The 16,183-nt window shown below is 37.8% G+C and overlaps 1 protein-coding gene across 1 annotated transcript in view; it reads left to right on the top strand.

The window, feature by feature from the left end:
• The window catches only part of LOC140142070 (uncharacterized), a 58,745-nt gene extending 52,144 nt beyond the window's left edge, over positions 1–6,601 (top strand). The window contains exon 21 of the mRNA XM_072164022.1: positions 6,493–6,601. Within this exon, the coding sequence (XP_072020123.1) occupies positions 6,493–6,560 (68 nt within the window). The 3' untranslated portion in view covers positions 6,561–6,601. The remainder of the gene's footprint in view (positions 1–6,492) is intronic.
• The last annotated feature ends 9,582 nt before the right edge of the window (positions 6,602–16,183 follow it).

Below are 16,183 nucleotides of genomic sequence, written 5' to 3'. Positions count from 1 at the left end.
TTTCTTGTAATAGAAACATATGGGGTACTAGAGCATGCACAAATCGTAATAATGTGTAGAATATAGAAACTCTGTACAGTGGCGTAACTACAGGGGGGGCAGAGGGGGGCACCATGCCCCGGGTGCCACCCCTAGGGGGCGCCAAATTGACCAATCCAGCATCGATTCTTCGCCCCTCCAAGCAATGAAAGTCAAATTTTTCGCGCACTTCGCGCACATTTCATCACAAAATCAATTGAAAGAACATTTTAAGACCGATATTCAACTTCTAGTAACCAAAATTAATTAGTGTATAGGACTTATTTGTCCAAAAAAGGAGCATTATGTATCCTTAGCTCCTAGCTACGCCACTGTCCGCGTCTAAGATATTCTCGGGTGGGGGGGGGGGGGGGGGGTAGGGGCGCCAATTTTGTTTCTTGCCCCGGGCGCTACCAACCCTAGTTACGCCACTGACTCTGTGTGTATCTCATATGATAGTCCATGATGCAGTCATGTCTACAGTAGAATTCACCACGAACTTTGCAGGACTTAAACCCCATTAAACGCTATTAAACCAAGATAACACTCATTGAAAACAGCTCAACTGGTTAAATCAGATCTTCTCTGGTTGTGCACATGTGTCTGTTTTATATGTGCGGTATCGCAATGAGCTGGTATTATAGCTTCAGTTGGGTAACCGATTATAAAGGAAACGCAAGGAAACAATGGTATGTGGACCTTTGTTCACGAAATGAGACAATGGTCTACTTTTTGTTAACCAGCATTCTTGAAAATGAGCAACATAATGATTGTTGACTTAACACGATTTGGAAATAATTTCTTCATATTTGTTGGTGTTATCTGTCGTTTACATATCCTTCCTAAATCACCAAAGTACGCATATTTTCAAACATCTAAATTAGCTAAAATTTAGGACATGTTACAAAACTATATTTTCTAGAATTTTAGAAGAGTACTTTTAATATTGGCCGGTTATTTTTCACACAGTGACGTTAACTAGGCAAATCCCCATACTTCTAACGTACGCTATTTGTAGAGGTCACACGTCAATGGTAAGAGCACTGTGTATTGTGTATAGGAAAACTGCAGTATGCATGGTATGCTTAGCCTGAGTCGCTCGGCCTATCTCGAACAAAATCGCGATGCGTAGCTGTTGAAAAAAGGGAGTCGCTGTACTATCACGGCACTTTTGACACGAAGATATAGGGATGATGACGATGTGCACTGTAAGTTTATTTATATTAACATTACGATTGGGTTTTGGAAAGAACCTTCTGTTAAATCATGCATGACTCAACACCTCAAATGTCGGAAGCGGCAACGTATACGGCCTTCACCATCGGGTATCATGTTAACATCTTTATGCTTCAAATGTCGGAAGCCACAACATTTGTCATTATCATGAATTAGGATAATACCTTTCTACCTTAAATGTCGGATAGGTCTATTCTGTAATACATAAAGATATAATTATTAGCTCTACTGACTGAAATGTTAATATTTAAAAGCACTCTTGTATAGTGCCTATGATAACTTTTTCATTGGATACATAAAGATATATGTAGACCCCTGACAGTAATTTTCGCTGATGCGTGCCGACTTTTCTCAGTTCCATTTAACCAGCGATTCCCGCTGTTGTTTTGGTTCCACGCCATCATGGGTTTTGGGGTGCTTTCTTTCTTTCTTTCTTTCTTTCTTTCTTTCTTTCTTTCTTTCTTTTCATCCCAGCTACATACACTTTAAAGACATATCATTAGATTTAGAAAGTTTGCTTCGAGGACTGTTAAATATCAAAAAATAAAAAAATATCAAATTATTAATTATAGTTAATAATTTGTCATAACATTAATATATCGCGAATTTCCAACAATCAAAATCATTTGATATCAGAAGGACATTTCTCGTATTCAGAATTCAATTCAATATGTCTGATATGCTCTCATGTCCCACAAAAAATCCTGTCAAAACATTCATACCAGAGCCCTGAAGACACTGCCGAATTTAATTGAGCTGATATATTGAGCTGGACTATATAAACCGAAGTTCGTTGTTACATAAAATGCGTAGTGATTTAGTGTTGCGCCTTCTTGACCTGTAAGATTAGCCCTATGTAATACACAGTAGAGCCATATTCCATGTCAACTCCAGGGATGTGCACCGCAGCACCTCTTCGATTTTTTCTCTTTGTGTGTGGTGCTAGATATTGATAAGAAAGTAAAATCCTGAAAATTTGAGCTTCATATTCCATTTCGTTTTCCCGTGGCATCAATTTGAAATTGAGGGGTTCAGCGTAAAAAATGTGTCTCAACGCAAAAGACGATGTTTGGAGGTCCATAAATGTATAAAAGGAACCCCCTATAACTTTGAAAAGTATGTATCCTGGGGTACTTTTTTGTGTACAATTCAAATCTGGCATCAGAAAACTTGTTACTTCTTTACTCTAAAAGATAAAGGGCCCTCACAATGCAACTTCGTCCATCCAGGACCAACTTCGGGGGTCAGAACTTCAAAATTAAAAATAATTTTATTGTCCATTTTTTTGCCAGTCAGAGCCCTTTGATAGGACATTACTCTTATCCCATATTGAGCCTATTAGAATACTTTTAGCTGAGATATTACCCATGCAAAACAATTGTACATTATTTGTACATTTTGACCCCCCCCTGAAAACCAATGTCAGACATTTTGCCCCACCATCAACTTTAGGTATGTTAAAAATATGTTCTTGGACAACATTTCTAAGAGATATAGGCTTGGGGTCTTGATGACTTTGCTTTAAAAACAGCATTTAGGTTTGCCTACTCACATATGAGTCATTCCAGCCACATCAACAAAATGGGTTGGTTGGTCAGTGATCATCCTCTCAAATTTTGCTGAAAATAATTTCTAGCATACCTCTATGAGCATAATGAACACATTGAAAAAAATGAATGCTCAACTCCAAGCGGTTTTGGAGATATGGCTTGTCAAAATTTGGCCCAGACCCCCACTTTTTGCTCTCTCGAGTCGCGTCGTTAAATTAGTAGCGTTTTGGGACACTCATATTTTGACTTTGCAAAAAAGATATTTGGAGTTGACATGGAATGGCTCAGTACTGAGTTGGGTTGTCCCCACCTTCTTATATTGCGCTAGTATAGGAGTTGAAAGGGTCTGCTGCTATGTGACCCAGATGTGGAATCAGTATGACTTTGTTCAGTCCTGCTGTCCAGGAAGTGACCTTCGCCAAATGTATGAAGTATTTTTGGTCATGACTCTAACTTTATTACCAAGGGTAAAATGTGGGTTAACTAGGCCCGATCTGTTTCTGCAGCGTGATGTCCCACAATCATTTTCAAGATATCTGTCTGCAGTAGTAGTAGCAGATTCGCAATGATTGTTGATTAGTAGATAATTAAATCTGGTCAACCAGAAAAACTCACTTTTGGTCAGATGGAATCACCGACGTTTCGGCCAAAACCTTTGGCCTTCAGCTGGGTGGATGATTTAGGGTCATCCGAGGTCAATCGATGAGGAAGTTGCTTGATGACCCGATCAACCATGTGACAGATTCACTCTAACGCCCCCGCTCCTGTTGAGTGACGGTTGCTCGGCTCGTACCCACACTGCTTCTTTGACTCCCCGTTCGAACCAACGGGGTTCACGGTCTAAAATGACAACGTCGTCAATGTCAAAACTGTGACCACTGCCCTTAAGGTGTTTGTAGACAGCTGAATCGTTGCCACTTGAACTGGCGCGTCTATGTTGGGACATGCGACTCTGCAGTGATTCAGCTGTCTACAAACACCTTAAGGGCAGTGGTCACAGTTTTGACATTGACGACGTTGTCATTTTAGACCGTGAACCCCGTTGGTTCGAACGGGGAGTCAAAGAAGCAGTGTGGGTACGAGCCGAACAACCGTCAATCAACAGGAGCGGGGGCGTTAGAGTGAATCTGTCACATGGTTGGGATCGGGTCATCAAGCAACTTCCTCATCGATTGACCTCGGATGACCCTAAATCATCCACCCAGCTGAAGGCCAAAGGTTTTGGCCGAAACGTCAGTGATTCCATCTGACCAAAAGTGAGTTTTTCTGGTTGACCAGATTTAATTATCTACTAATTGATCAAATCCCAGATGACTGAAAGTATACTCAGTGTTAATGATTGTTGATATTTATGAATCATCCAGTGGTAGAATCAGAAGGTAAATTATGAATAAAATACTGGATTGACCTTTCGAATTTTAGAACTTTTCATCCAATCTCATTGGACTTCAGCTGGCAACTACAAAGGCATTGATCGTAACCGGAGACTGGTCACGTGTCAATCGGCAAGGAATATTATTTATTGATGAATCCCATGCATGCGAAAGTCTGTGTTCTCGACGTCGAGCTTTGAGAGATTGCTTTGTTTCACCTACATATGCTTCTGTGCTGTCCGGTTCCCCACAAATCCTCCAATATACGGTTTATTTCATTCCTCAAACCATTGATTGTAACATTGTTCATACAACACGTTCATTGAGCAGATCTTTTTGCGCTCTGGCTATGATTTTGCTCATCTTATGTCCTTTCACATGCAGTTTAATCCACAAAATCAGAGTGTTAGCAAAGTAGATTGAAACTGAGATGGTTCCTACAGTCCGCTAGTTTTCTCGAGCTCTTCTCAAATTTCCAAACCAAATTTAAGCTATCCCGAAAAAAACGATTGTTACGTTTATCATTCATTCGTATCTTGGCCATAGCACTGCATCCATCTAATGCAAGCAATCCATGGACAAAGATGATGCAGTATTTGTTTGAAGAATAATAAACTTATCTGCAACAACATTGGGATCAAAGGGGGGGCTGAGAAACGGGTAATATGAGTGTTGGATTGGTATAGTGTTAAAAGGTCTTGAAACAAATTCATCAGGTTTGGTAATGAACGAATAAATAGAGTTTTTCTTTTGTCAAAACCAATTTGAAGAAAACTTACTAGTTTTTCTTGCTGACAGTTTCGTCAGTTAGCTCAAAACTGACTTTAGAGAAAGCTTGGTGTTGATTGTGATGAATCAACAGCTGACGACTGGCGAGGAAGTTATGTCAGAGACGAGGGGTGTTAGTCTTGCTGGCAGTCTTCAGAAGTGGATCGTACACGTGAATAAGCTTGTCGACCCCTCGTCTCTGTTCATTACTCCTCGCCCCCTCTTTCAGATCTGTATTGATTCTTTAATCATCAACAACCTATCACTCTTTGATAAAGTCAGTTGCTAACTGACGAAACTGTTAGCAAGAAAAACTAGTAAGTTTTCTTCAAATTGGTTTTGACAAAAGAAAAACTCTATTTATTTGTTAAAAGGTCGTTGATCTAAAGATGGTTATGCTACGCGAGATAGCATCTGAATCTATCTTCGGAACCCTGTCCTGACATATGCCAGAATTTGTTCAGATGTACAAACGTGAATTCACTGCCAGGATGTCATCTGATGAAGAGACAAGGGCAATTAGATTGATCTGAGAGTACTAAATTAAGAGAGGCGCTACATCGATCGCTCAAGTGAGGACAGCGTGAGCTCGATACCTGTATAAGAATCTGTTCGTCACGCCACAAATCCTGAAAGGTGATTCTGAATATGTAATGATATGAATGAGCTATAATGTGACGTAGCTACGAAAAGGCGCTGTCATTGGATGTATGTGGTTCATTTTCCTATGAGTTATTGTTGTTGTTGTTTTAAATCTTTGTTTTTTTGTCTTTTATATGAACGCACCGCCAATTAAGGCGTGTGCCACTGATATAGCCCTAAAAGCGTCCGTTCAAATACATAAATAAAATAAAATATGCCCATATTGTTGTTGTTGGGCAGACGTCACGCTCTCTGCGAACGGTACAAAAGGGTGACTAATAGAAATATATTACAGCTCTCGGCAGCAGACAGATTGCGCTGTTCTCTGACCCTGAGTGTTTGTCACGTAGACATACCGTGACCTGGGAAGCATGTACAAAGCAGGGGATGCGACTGTGCCACAGGTTTTGTCTTCGGAATCGGTATAGGCAATTTGTACAGAGTGCCGCTAGCCTGGATTGATCATGGAACGACTACAGAAGTCTAAAGAGCACTTCAAAGCAATAGAGTGTAAGGATGTATATATTACTTGATGAGGCTCGTAGAGGATTCTGGAAGATTAACGAAGGTTAGATTATTTCCCCTTTGACAGCGTTTCCAACCACTTTATACTAAATTAGATTCAAACAAAGCTGTACTTCAAACGCTATACTGGACACATACTCCCAAGCACTGGCAGAGGACGTTTGTGAATAATGTAATAAAGCATAAATCTGAGCTCAATATAACCAGATTTACAGTAGATTGAACAGGGTGCTATGCCTGTTGGATCAAACTACATTAATATACTTTAAAGATTATGCGGTGATAACCTGTTTGAAACATATAAATAGAAATACAATTAAAATAATATGTAAATCAGTGTAATATGTATGATTAATGTGGTGTTTTCATTTCACCCACAGGATGCCCATGCATAGCGGTATTGTCAAAGCGTCCAGATGCAAAACTGAAGCCTTCTGGATCTAAATGAATTGTCTAAGATGGCTTCCGATTAAGCAGAATTCTGCAACGCATTTAATGTTAATAGAGAAGTTGCCCCTAAAAACTGTTAAACTGATGGGTTGTACGGTGATGCAGATTTGGTTTGCCGGATGAACTACTTGCAGAGAAGCACTTTATATGAATTGTATTCATATGGTTTAATGCATTAACATTGTATGACGAGTGTATTGTTTTCGAAAAATTTGTTTAAAAAGAACATACGTCTGCCGCAGTATTGCTGTAAGATTGCTGCCTCATTATGGCTATGGACTTTTCTGGAAAATGACCAAGATGGCTAATGAGATGCCTCAATAGATTGGTCAAACACTACTGGTAACGGTCACACTGGAACTAGACAAAATCAATAGCAGTGTCCATATTAGTTTCAAAAGCCGCAGCCATCCTCATCGACTAGCAAAAAATAAAATGATGCATCACACTGTGTGGTACACACTACTTGTTACCATGAGGATAATTTCTCATAGTTGAATGTTGTGAACCTAATTTTAATTTAAAATGACAATCGAATGTTGATTAATGTAAAGAACATGTTTTAGAGTCTCATGATTTAACTAGCAACCTTTAGTTGGGTCTCCGTCGGCTACAATGCACCCAAAATGTGAAATGATTCGGCCTTGGCGGAAATTTTAAACTACATTACATCACCCGTTTTACACCTTCCGCGAAAACACAGGTAGACAAAAGAATGATTAAAGTTTACAACACAATACAGTTCCCTTCGGCAAAACACACAGCTTCTACATTGTCTATTCGCTGTTGAAGTGACATAATAATCGGATTAACTACACGCAGTATCTATGTATTGAACCATATCATTCTGATTACTCGCACCTGTACGATATAGACGGATCTAAATTCACGCATTCCTACACCTGACTAGCAGCCTTTAGTTGGGTAGCCGTCGGCTACAATGCACTCAAAATGTGAAATGATTCGGCCTTGGTGGACATTTTAAACTGCATTCCATCACCCGTTTTACACCTTCCGCGAAAACACAGGTAGACAAAAGAATAACACAATTATACAGTTCCCTTCGACAAAACACACAGCATGGTCTATTCGCTGTTGAAGTGACATAATAATCGGATTAACTATACACGGTATCTATGCATTGATGTACTTGCGAACAAAAGGACTATGTAGATGCGACGGGATGACCTGCGGAATTACCTCCATTATAATACATTATTAGCTATTATTCTATTAACCCTCCTCGTCCTTACATCTTCTCTAGGTGTTAGGCGGCTTTTATTTGCACAATTGGACGCTCGAAACACCAGGTTGGTGCTATCGGCTACCCAAAGATGTCCGACCAAATCCTGACCATGACTTGGCTACTTGGATTCGTCTATAGTATCTTTGAAAAAAGCGGTATTGTATTCAATCTATGATTGCAGACATACACAAGTGATGAGTGCAGTAGTAGTGCTTGTACCAGAATATCTTGATTATCAGGCTTCAGGAAACCACCGAAAATACAGAAAAAAATAAATAAATAATGATCAATAATCATCACTTCTCTGAAAAAATGCTAACAATCATAAAACTTATAGGCCTATATTTACAATTTGTTTTTTGGGTTTTTTTTTTTTTTGGGGGGTCTTTAATACTTTCCAACAAATTGTCTATAGAAACATTGGAAATATTTCCAATTCCAGTGTGCAAATTGATCAACCATGGCTGTCTCATACACCATATCAAACGCTGCAAATGGATGCACTTGCGAACAAAAGGACTATGTATGAATAAATGCGACAGGATTACCTGTGGAATTATCTCTATTGTATATATCGTTATGAATACGGCAGACGGCCGAATCCGGATTCGGCTTTTGGTAAATTCATTTTACACATGCATTACATTTGAATTCGAGAACAAAGGATCAATGCTATACCTATAGAGGGCAGCATATCGATTTTTTAACGGTTGCCGTCGGTGACCGTACTGTGATGCACCGTCAACTAACCATGTATGCCGCCCTCTTTTGATTACTTATTATGTTGTTATCATTTGGTCTCCGTTAAAAAAATTGATATGCTGCCCTCTATCATGTACATCATTGATCTCTTGTTCTCTAATTCAAATGTAATGCATTCGTAAAATAAATTTACCAAAAGACGAATCTGGATTCGGCCGTCTGCCGTATTCATTATTATTCTAACCAAAGAGCTTTCAATAGTCGTAGAGTAGCAATAGATGATGTAATGCTTTGTTCCTTTGATGCCGATTAGAAATTGCGACAGGCTATTCATAAAAGTGGTACCATTGTTTCAAACAAAGGGGTTCCGCCATTAAATTGGTCACTGATCCGGCATCATATTAACGCTTTACACAACAGGCGAGTATAAATAAAGTGACCACAATACAGTCATGTGTAAGGGCAGTCATGTGTAAAGTGGTACCATTGTACTCACGTATCCCAAATGTGCGCTTGTGCGGGCCTGAAGTCTATAAAGGAGGCTTAAGTTGTCGATATAATCTTTTTTTTTTCACCTACCTGACTTCAGGCGCTTTATTTAAATGAATTGAATGCTCCAGCTGATCGATTACACATCAGAATGTGAAGGCTGCCGGGTCCACATATCTATAGTACTCTATAATGGTAATCGCTGCATATACATGTAAGTATAACATGCTAGCGGGGACCCGAAAATGGCCGACCAAATCCTGTCCATGACTTGGCTCGTTGGATTCGTCAATATACACTTCTCGTTTTTGGAATTTTAGTTGATGGTCATGCCTATAGGCCTACTAGTCATGCAGGGTAACAAATTAAAGGGATAGCGTGAACAAAAGCACAAGACTTGGTGTGTATATTCTTTGGGTCGCTATGATATATATTTTTAAAATAGGCCCCAAAAATATGGACCTAAGGAGCCACATTAGGTCATATTTCATATAGGGAAATTTCAGAAGTGGTCAGATTGTAATAAAAAAAAAAACTACACCAATAAATTAGGTCATGAGGATTCAGTAAAGGTATCATGTCCTTCTGATATCAAATAATATTGAAATGTTGAAATTAGTGATATAATAATCCTGTGTCTACAAGATATTTAAATGTGATGAATAGGGCTTTATCGATAGCACAAACTCTCAGACATTGCCTTCATTTTATCAAGATAAGGTAAAGTTCTCAATATTTTTTTAAAGTTTGCATTGTTTCAATTACAACATGTACACTTTGCCCCATCGAAACAGACTTTACTAGACGATTGAAAGTAACTCTGTAAGTCACTTCAGTATGGACGGAAGCCAGACCTATAGGTCTACTTTCATTAAGGAAATTCCTTGTTTACATTATGTGCCTTTATGCCGTCATTCTGTGCTAGGATATTTGCAGGGTGCATAGTACAGTATATGTACCAATGATGAAACAATTTATATTTATATTTACAACATAATATTCAGAAAAAGAGAAATTATCGGAAAACAATGAGGCAAATGCATTAAAGCAGTTTTCCTGTCACCCAATACCCAATGTTTGCATTGGCAACTCTTTTAGCTTCTTTTATCCCTACCGATCCTAAACTTAAAAGCAGAGTGCATTAATGAGATATGCAAATAATTGGATGGGCAATAAAATTGGTGTATGGTGATGGTTTGATGTGTGTTTACAGTTTGTTTGTGCAGTGCGTCAATCCATCTTGCAAATTGTGAGGATGTATGTGGCCTGAATTGTCAAAAGGTGGCAGAAAACCCTAAAAATGTGTTTGTGAGTTTGTTCGCTCAGACGTTCATGTGCATCCGCGTAGGGCGTTATGTACATTATGACCCATGACCTGTGTATAAACTCTAAAATCGGATTTGAAGATCGAGGACACTCTTCCGGTACATTTCAACAAGAGCCTCATCCCCGGCCTCATCCCAATGAAATAGTCCAATCACCTTAATTACAAAGGTTGCAGAATATGAGTTTTTGTACCCAAGTCTTCAAAGATCATTCAATGAATGTACAAAGGTATTGGGGTTAAAGAACTGTGCCCCTGATAGATGACCATGTTGTGGATCTTAGTTTGTGCAACAGAGTGATCATGTGAATATGTATCGAGGGAATTTTGTACTCTATCTATATCCGGGAAATTATCTCGTACTATTATTATATGTTAATGATACTAGACTACTAGAACTTGGCACACATTTGACATGATACGACGATGAAAGTTTATGTATTGGAGGCGTGTCGGCAAGTTTGGAATATAATATTATAGCTGCCTTAAAGCTTGCAGTAGAAGAATAATACCCTTATTTTCTGTGTTTTGTTCATTACGGAAATACAGTCACGGCACTACTGAGCTACAATATTGCCGAGAATATAGCAAGGAAATGATAGGAGTGCCCATGCTTACACATGGCGTTGGAAAATGGAATTAAGCTACTGCAGGCAGCAAAAGAAGGTCTGACGAATGAATGTGCAAAGTTATTAATCGCTGGTGCAAATCCGAACTATCATGATCATGTAGGTAAACCTTTATTGTTTTGCTTTGTCATTAAGGGATGGCGTATGAGCGTTTGGATAGTATTTTTGTGGGGCATGAGAGCACATCAGACATATCGAAATTCTGAATACGAAGAATGTCCTTCTGATATCAAATAATTTTGATTTTTTGAAATTCGTGATATGATAAACATTTATGAATATGTAACGCGTATTATATATATCACATCGCAGTTTGCCCATTATAAGCCATTTGCGAGATATTTATATTGCTAAATACATTATATGATGTGATAAAGCAAAATCAGTCGGAAGTCGGACCCAGGAAACACAAAAGTGTTCTTAAAACGTTTATTCAAAATGATTTAATAACATGTCGGGTTCTATAAAGATCATGAATACATTTTTAAAATGTTATTTCAAAATATTTTTTTCAATAGTTGAATAACATTCTCTTAGAATATCTTGCATCACGTTTTCAAAAATGTTTTGTGAATGTTAATAACATTTTTGTACTCTTTATATATCTGACATTTATCAATCGTTTTCTGTGTTTACCTATGGGAAATATTGATTTTGAGATAGCTATTATACAAACTGAGCTCAAAAAGAAACTTATAATTTTTCACAATGTCATATCTTGAAATCCTGTCCATCAAATTGAACCAAAATTACACACAGGTTTACTTCAATACTCTACTCTTAACACATGTCAGTAACCAAGCAGTTATCCAACTGACACAACAGCAAAATGCACTGACATGGAACATCTTCCTGGACCACATTCACAGGCCAGCCCTGTTTCATGAAAAAAGTGTATGAAAAGCAGAAAGCAGCACCGTTTTATCATCTGTGCAAGGATCTTGTGTGCATTCTCACAGATTTTTTGTGCTGGGTGCATAATAGTTGGGCTGTGAAAGTGGAGGAACTTCCAGTAAGCTGTCCCATGACAGTGCATTTTGCTGTTGTATCAGTTGGACAACTGCTTGGTTACTGACATGTGTTTTGAGTAGAGTATTAAAGTAATCCTGTGTGTAATGTTGATTGACACTATTTTAAGATATGACCTTGTGATTCACAAGTTGTTTCTTTTTGAGCTCAGTTTAGTTTTTGGAAATTCTTGAAATGCTCATATCTTTTGAACTGGTTTTCAATACTAGAAACTGAAAATTGAAATAACCGACTTCAGACTGGTTTTGTTTGATCACACCATCGCATAATATACAGAAATCTTCTATCTCTTAATATTGTAAACCAGAGTGAAGGACATAAATCTTCTTTACCAAAGACAATGTATATTGTAAATGCATTATCATGGTTCCTGTCTCCTCTTTATAGACGAATCCAACGAGCCAAGTCATGGTCAGGATTTGGTCGGCCATTACTGGGTCCCCGCAACACCAAACTGGGTGGATTAAAGCCGCTTTAAATTCAATGTTAGATTCTTTTGTGTTGTAAACTGTCATCATTCTTTTGTCTACGTGTAACACGGGTGACATAATGCAGTTTAAAATACCCTCCAAGTCCGTATCATTTCACATTTTAGGTGAGATGGAGCCGATGGGGATCCAGCTATGGCTGCCATTGAGGTGTAGAAATGCGTGAAATTGGATTCGTCTATGGTGTTACAGCTGTCTGCCCAATTTGGGCAGCTTCTCGTAACCATACTTTTATTGCGAAAAATGCCAATGTGACTGCAGAAGCAATAAGTTTACTTTGGTCTCTGTATTATAAACCAACAGTATTGATAAATGGATAACAGGGTTAATCAAAGAAATCTTCGTTGTTAATACACACCTATGACGTCGCGCTATTGTTTTACCGCTCCATTATTTTCCACGAATGGAGCGATGATCACTAATAACACGCCATTCGTAAATGCCTTTTCTTTTCTCTGAAAAGCAAATACTTTTCAGGGAAAAAGTACTGGCATTTACGAATGTAGTGTTAATATCAATTGCACTTTTGAAAAGCAAGTATTTGCGAAAAGTGCGGTATTGTTATCATCACTTCATTCATGCAAAACAATGATACGAAAAACAAGAAGAAAATGATTTTCATTAATACAATAAATTGAGGAAGCGGATAGCAACATTTGCACAGTATTGTCATGGGACCTGAGAGCACATCAGACATATCGAATTGCATGCTGAATACGAGGATTGTCCCTATATCTAATAATAATAATAATTTTGATTTTGTGAAATTCGCGATATAATACAAATTATTAAAATTTCATATTTTTATATTTTTCCAAATTTAACAGTCCTCGAAGTAAACTTTATAAATCTAATGATATGTATTTAAACTATAGGCCTATGTAGCTGGGATAAAAAGCCGACTCAATTGAAAATTTGACCTTTCATATAGAACTTAAACATTTGAAAAAAAAAGACCTACATTTTTTAGTGTTTTGAGGAAAAAATCTATATCTTTAATAATGAAGGTCACAATTTTCATATGATTGACGGCTGTTCAACCCAACTTCCTACTATTTACTGCATATCGTTAGATTTATACAATTTACTTTGAGGACTGTTAAATTTCAAAAATATCAATTTTTAATAATTTGCCTTAAAATGTGTATTGTATCGCGAATTTAATAAAAATCTAAATTATTTGATATCAGAAGGATGTGTCTGATTTGCTCTTAGGTGCCACAAACAAAATACGTAAAAACGTCGCTATCCGAGCCCTTACAATGCAATCTGTGAAAAGTAAGTCAAGATCAAAACGGGCAGGTTAAATTGTTGGCTAAGTACGTTGTACTTATTATGCAAGATGTGTTTTACCTAAAGGCTTTACTTCGTAGGCCTTTACTTTTATTTATTTGGACCTTTCTTTCTACGCTTACTGTTTTTTATAACATTTTTTTTCCTTCTTTATATTTTTATACGTTTTCAGTGGCTTAGGCCCTACATATAATTTGTCATATTTTGGGCAACATTGCTACATATACATAATACACATTCTGTATCAACTTAGGCCTATGAATCTGTTTATTTTCAAATCGTTCTCTTCGGGCATGTTTAATAATGATAAAAGCCACAGTAGGTCTATTTTCTGTATAATTTTTATTTGTCATTAGTATATCTGATGTTTCATCTGATGGTATTTTGGCATGCTTGAATATTTACTTACATCGATCAGTAGGCCTATCCGATACCGTAAAACGGGTAACTTTGGGCACTTTTCAGAGTTTTTAAACCACTGCTTCCAAACAAAACCAAATATATTTCTAATTATCTCTTTTTATGACGTTAGGGTTCCTTCTACACCTTGAAGTTGAAAAAGATTTTTGAATAATTTTGAAAGGGTGCCCTAGGGGTTGAAAATAGCCTGACCAAAGTTACCCCGCATTTGGGGCAACTTTGGTCAGAGTATTACATTCCATGAAGAAAAGAAAATGAAAAAAATTGATCTTCGCTGTATATGGGCAAGGTTTTGTTTTTGTGACATTTGTCCCCATGCAAAATTAAGCAAGCACGCATCCTTGCTCACAAATATCGATTTTTATTTTGTCTGAAAAAATGTAAAAATGCTCATTTTTGGTCAAAAACTTTCAAAGAAATTGGACATGAGCGACTTCTTCCAAATATATTTCTTAACAAATTGAGACCAAATATGACTAAAAACAATATTGCTGTACGGAAATATGACCATTTAAAAAATATATTTGAACGACCAAAGTTACCCCGCTTACCGAAGTTACCCCATTTTACTGTAATTAAATATTACAATGTTAGGGACGCTCCATTTGATTTCGGAAGGGGACTGGAAGTTGAGGTGGCTTTTATTTCGCGTCGAAGGCGGCGAAGTTTGTTTTGTTTTTTGCCGACAAAGTTCAAGGACAACAATAGGCCTAGGTAAAATGTGTTGTAGTACATTTAAAATTTTCATACCTTTTCGTACCTGATTTTGGTCCTTCTGCTGCGAATCAACGATAGGCCTATATATCCTCGGAATGATTCCATCACAAAAGTATCCAAGATAAACAATAGTGTCCATAATTGCATGGTTGTTCCAAAATCGTAAACTCAATTCACAGAGAAGAGTATCATTGCTCAGGTATAGCGATAGGTGTAGTTTTCTTGAGGTTGACAACTGTAATGACCATTTCATATGAGCCTATACATGCTATATGACCTTTTGCCAATTTTCCTTATTATGCAAAATAACACCTAAACGCAACTACTTCAACAATTAATACATTAGAAGTGGGCATAAAGAACTATTGATGGTCTAATCACTTTAATGATTTTACGAATCTACGTTTATTCAATTTGTGTAACAAACATTTTAAATCTTTATAATTCAAGAAGGTGGTTACGGATGATTTGAACTAAACACCTGGATCGTGATATGATGGGAATTTCTATAGAAATTTTACATAAAGCTGAGTCGGACTATTTTTGCACTCGCACCTAAAATTTAGTACGATCATTATATTAGTGTATTGTCCGGCATCAATGAGTAATTGATCAATTTGTAAAGAGCAACCTATTTCAATAACACTCCATTCGTGAAAAATAATGGAGCGGTAAAACAATAGCGCGACGTCATAGGTGTGTATTAAGTCGGTTAATGGCCGCGGATTAGAACGTGAGTGGGTAAGAATGGCTTCGCCGCTCCGCGGCTCAGCCATTCTTACCCACTCACGTTCTAATCCGCGGCCATTATCCTATACTTAGTAAACACAATGGATTTTGTAAATGCATTAAATATCCTCACGATTCTTATATTCTCTTTATAGGATGGTAGAGGAGCTCTCCATGAGGCAGCTTTACAAAACCACACTGATACTTGCAAACTTCTACTGGAGAACAATGCCAATGTGAATTCAAAAACAAATGCAAGTTTACTTTTATCTGTCTCTTGTAAACCAGAGTGAAGCCCGTAAATCTTATTTGCCCAAAACAAAGTATTTATAAATGCAATAACCCTAACAAGGAACATACTTTTTTGCTATCGGAAGGCAGAGAAGGAATGAAAAAGGAGAAAAGATGGAGAAAGATTTCACTTGGCACCCCCGGGAATTGACCCCGAGACCCCTCGGGTGCCACGCACACCATCACCGACCTCGTGCCACGGGGAGTCGCTTGCCCGGCCAGCGACTTGGTTCCCATAAATGACACGCCTCTCCTTTGGGCAGC

The sequence above is a fragment of the Amphiura filiformis genome, chromosome 20 (genome assembly GCF_039555335.1).
Source record: "Amphiura filiformis chromosome 20, Afil_fr2py, whole genome shotgun sequence".
Classification (NCBI taxonomy): domain Eukaryota; kingdom Metazoa; phylum Echinodermata; class Ophiuroidea; order Amphilepidida; family Amphiuridae; genus Amphiura; species Amphiura filiformis.
Note: the sequence above shows the minus strand (reverse complement) of the source record. Positions and strands in the feature narration are given on the sequence as shown.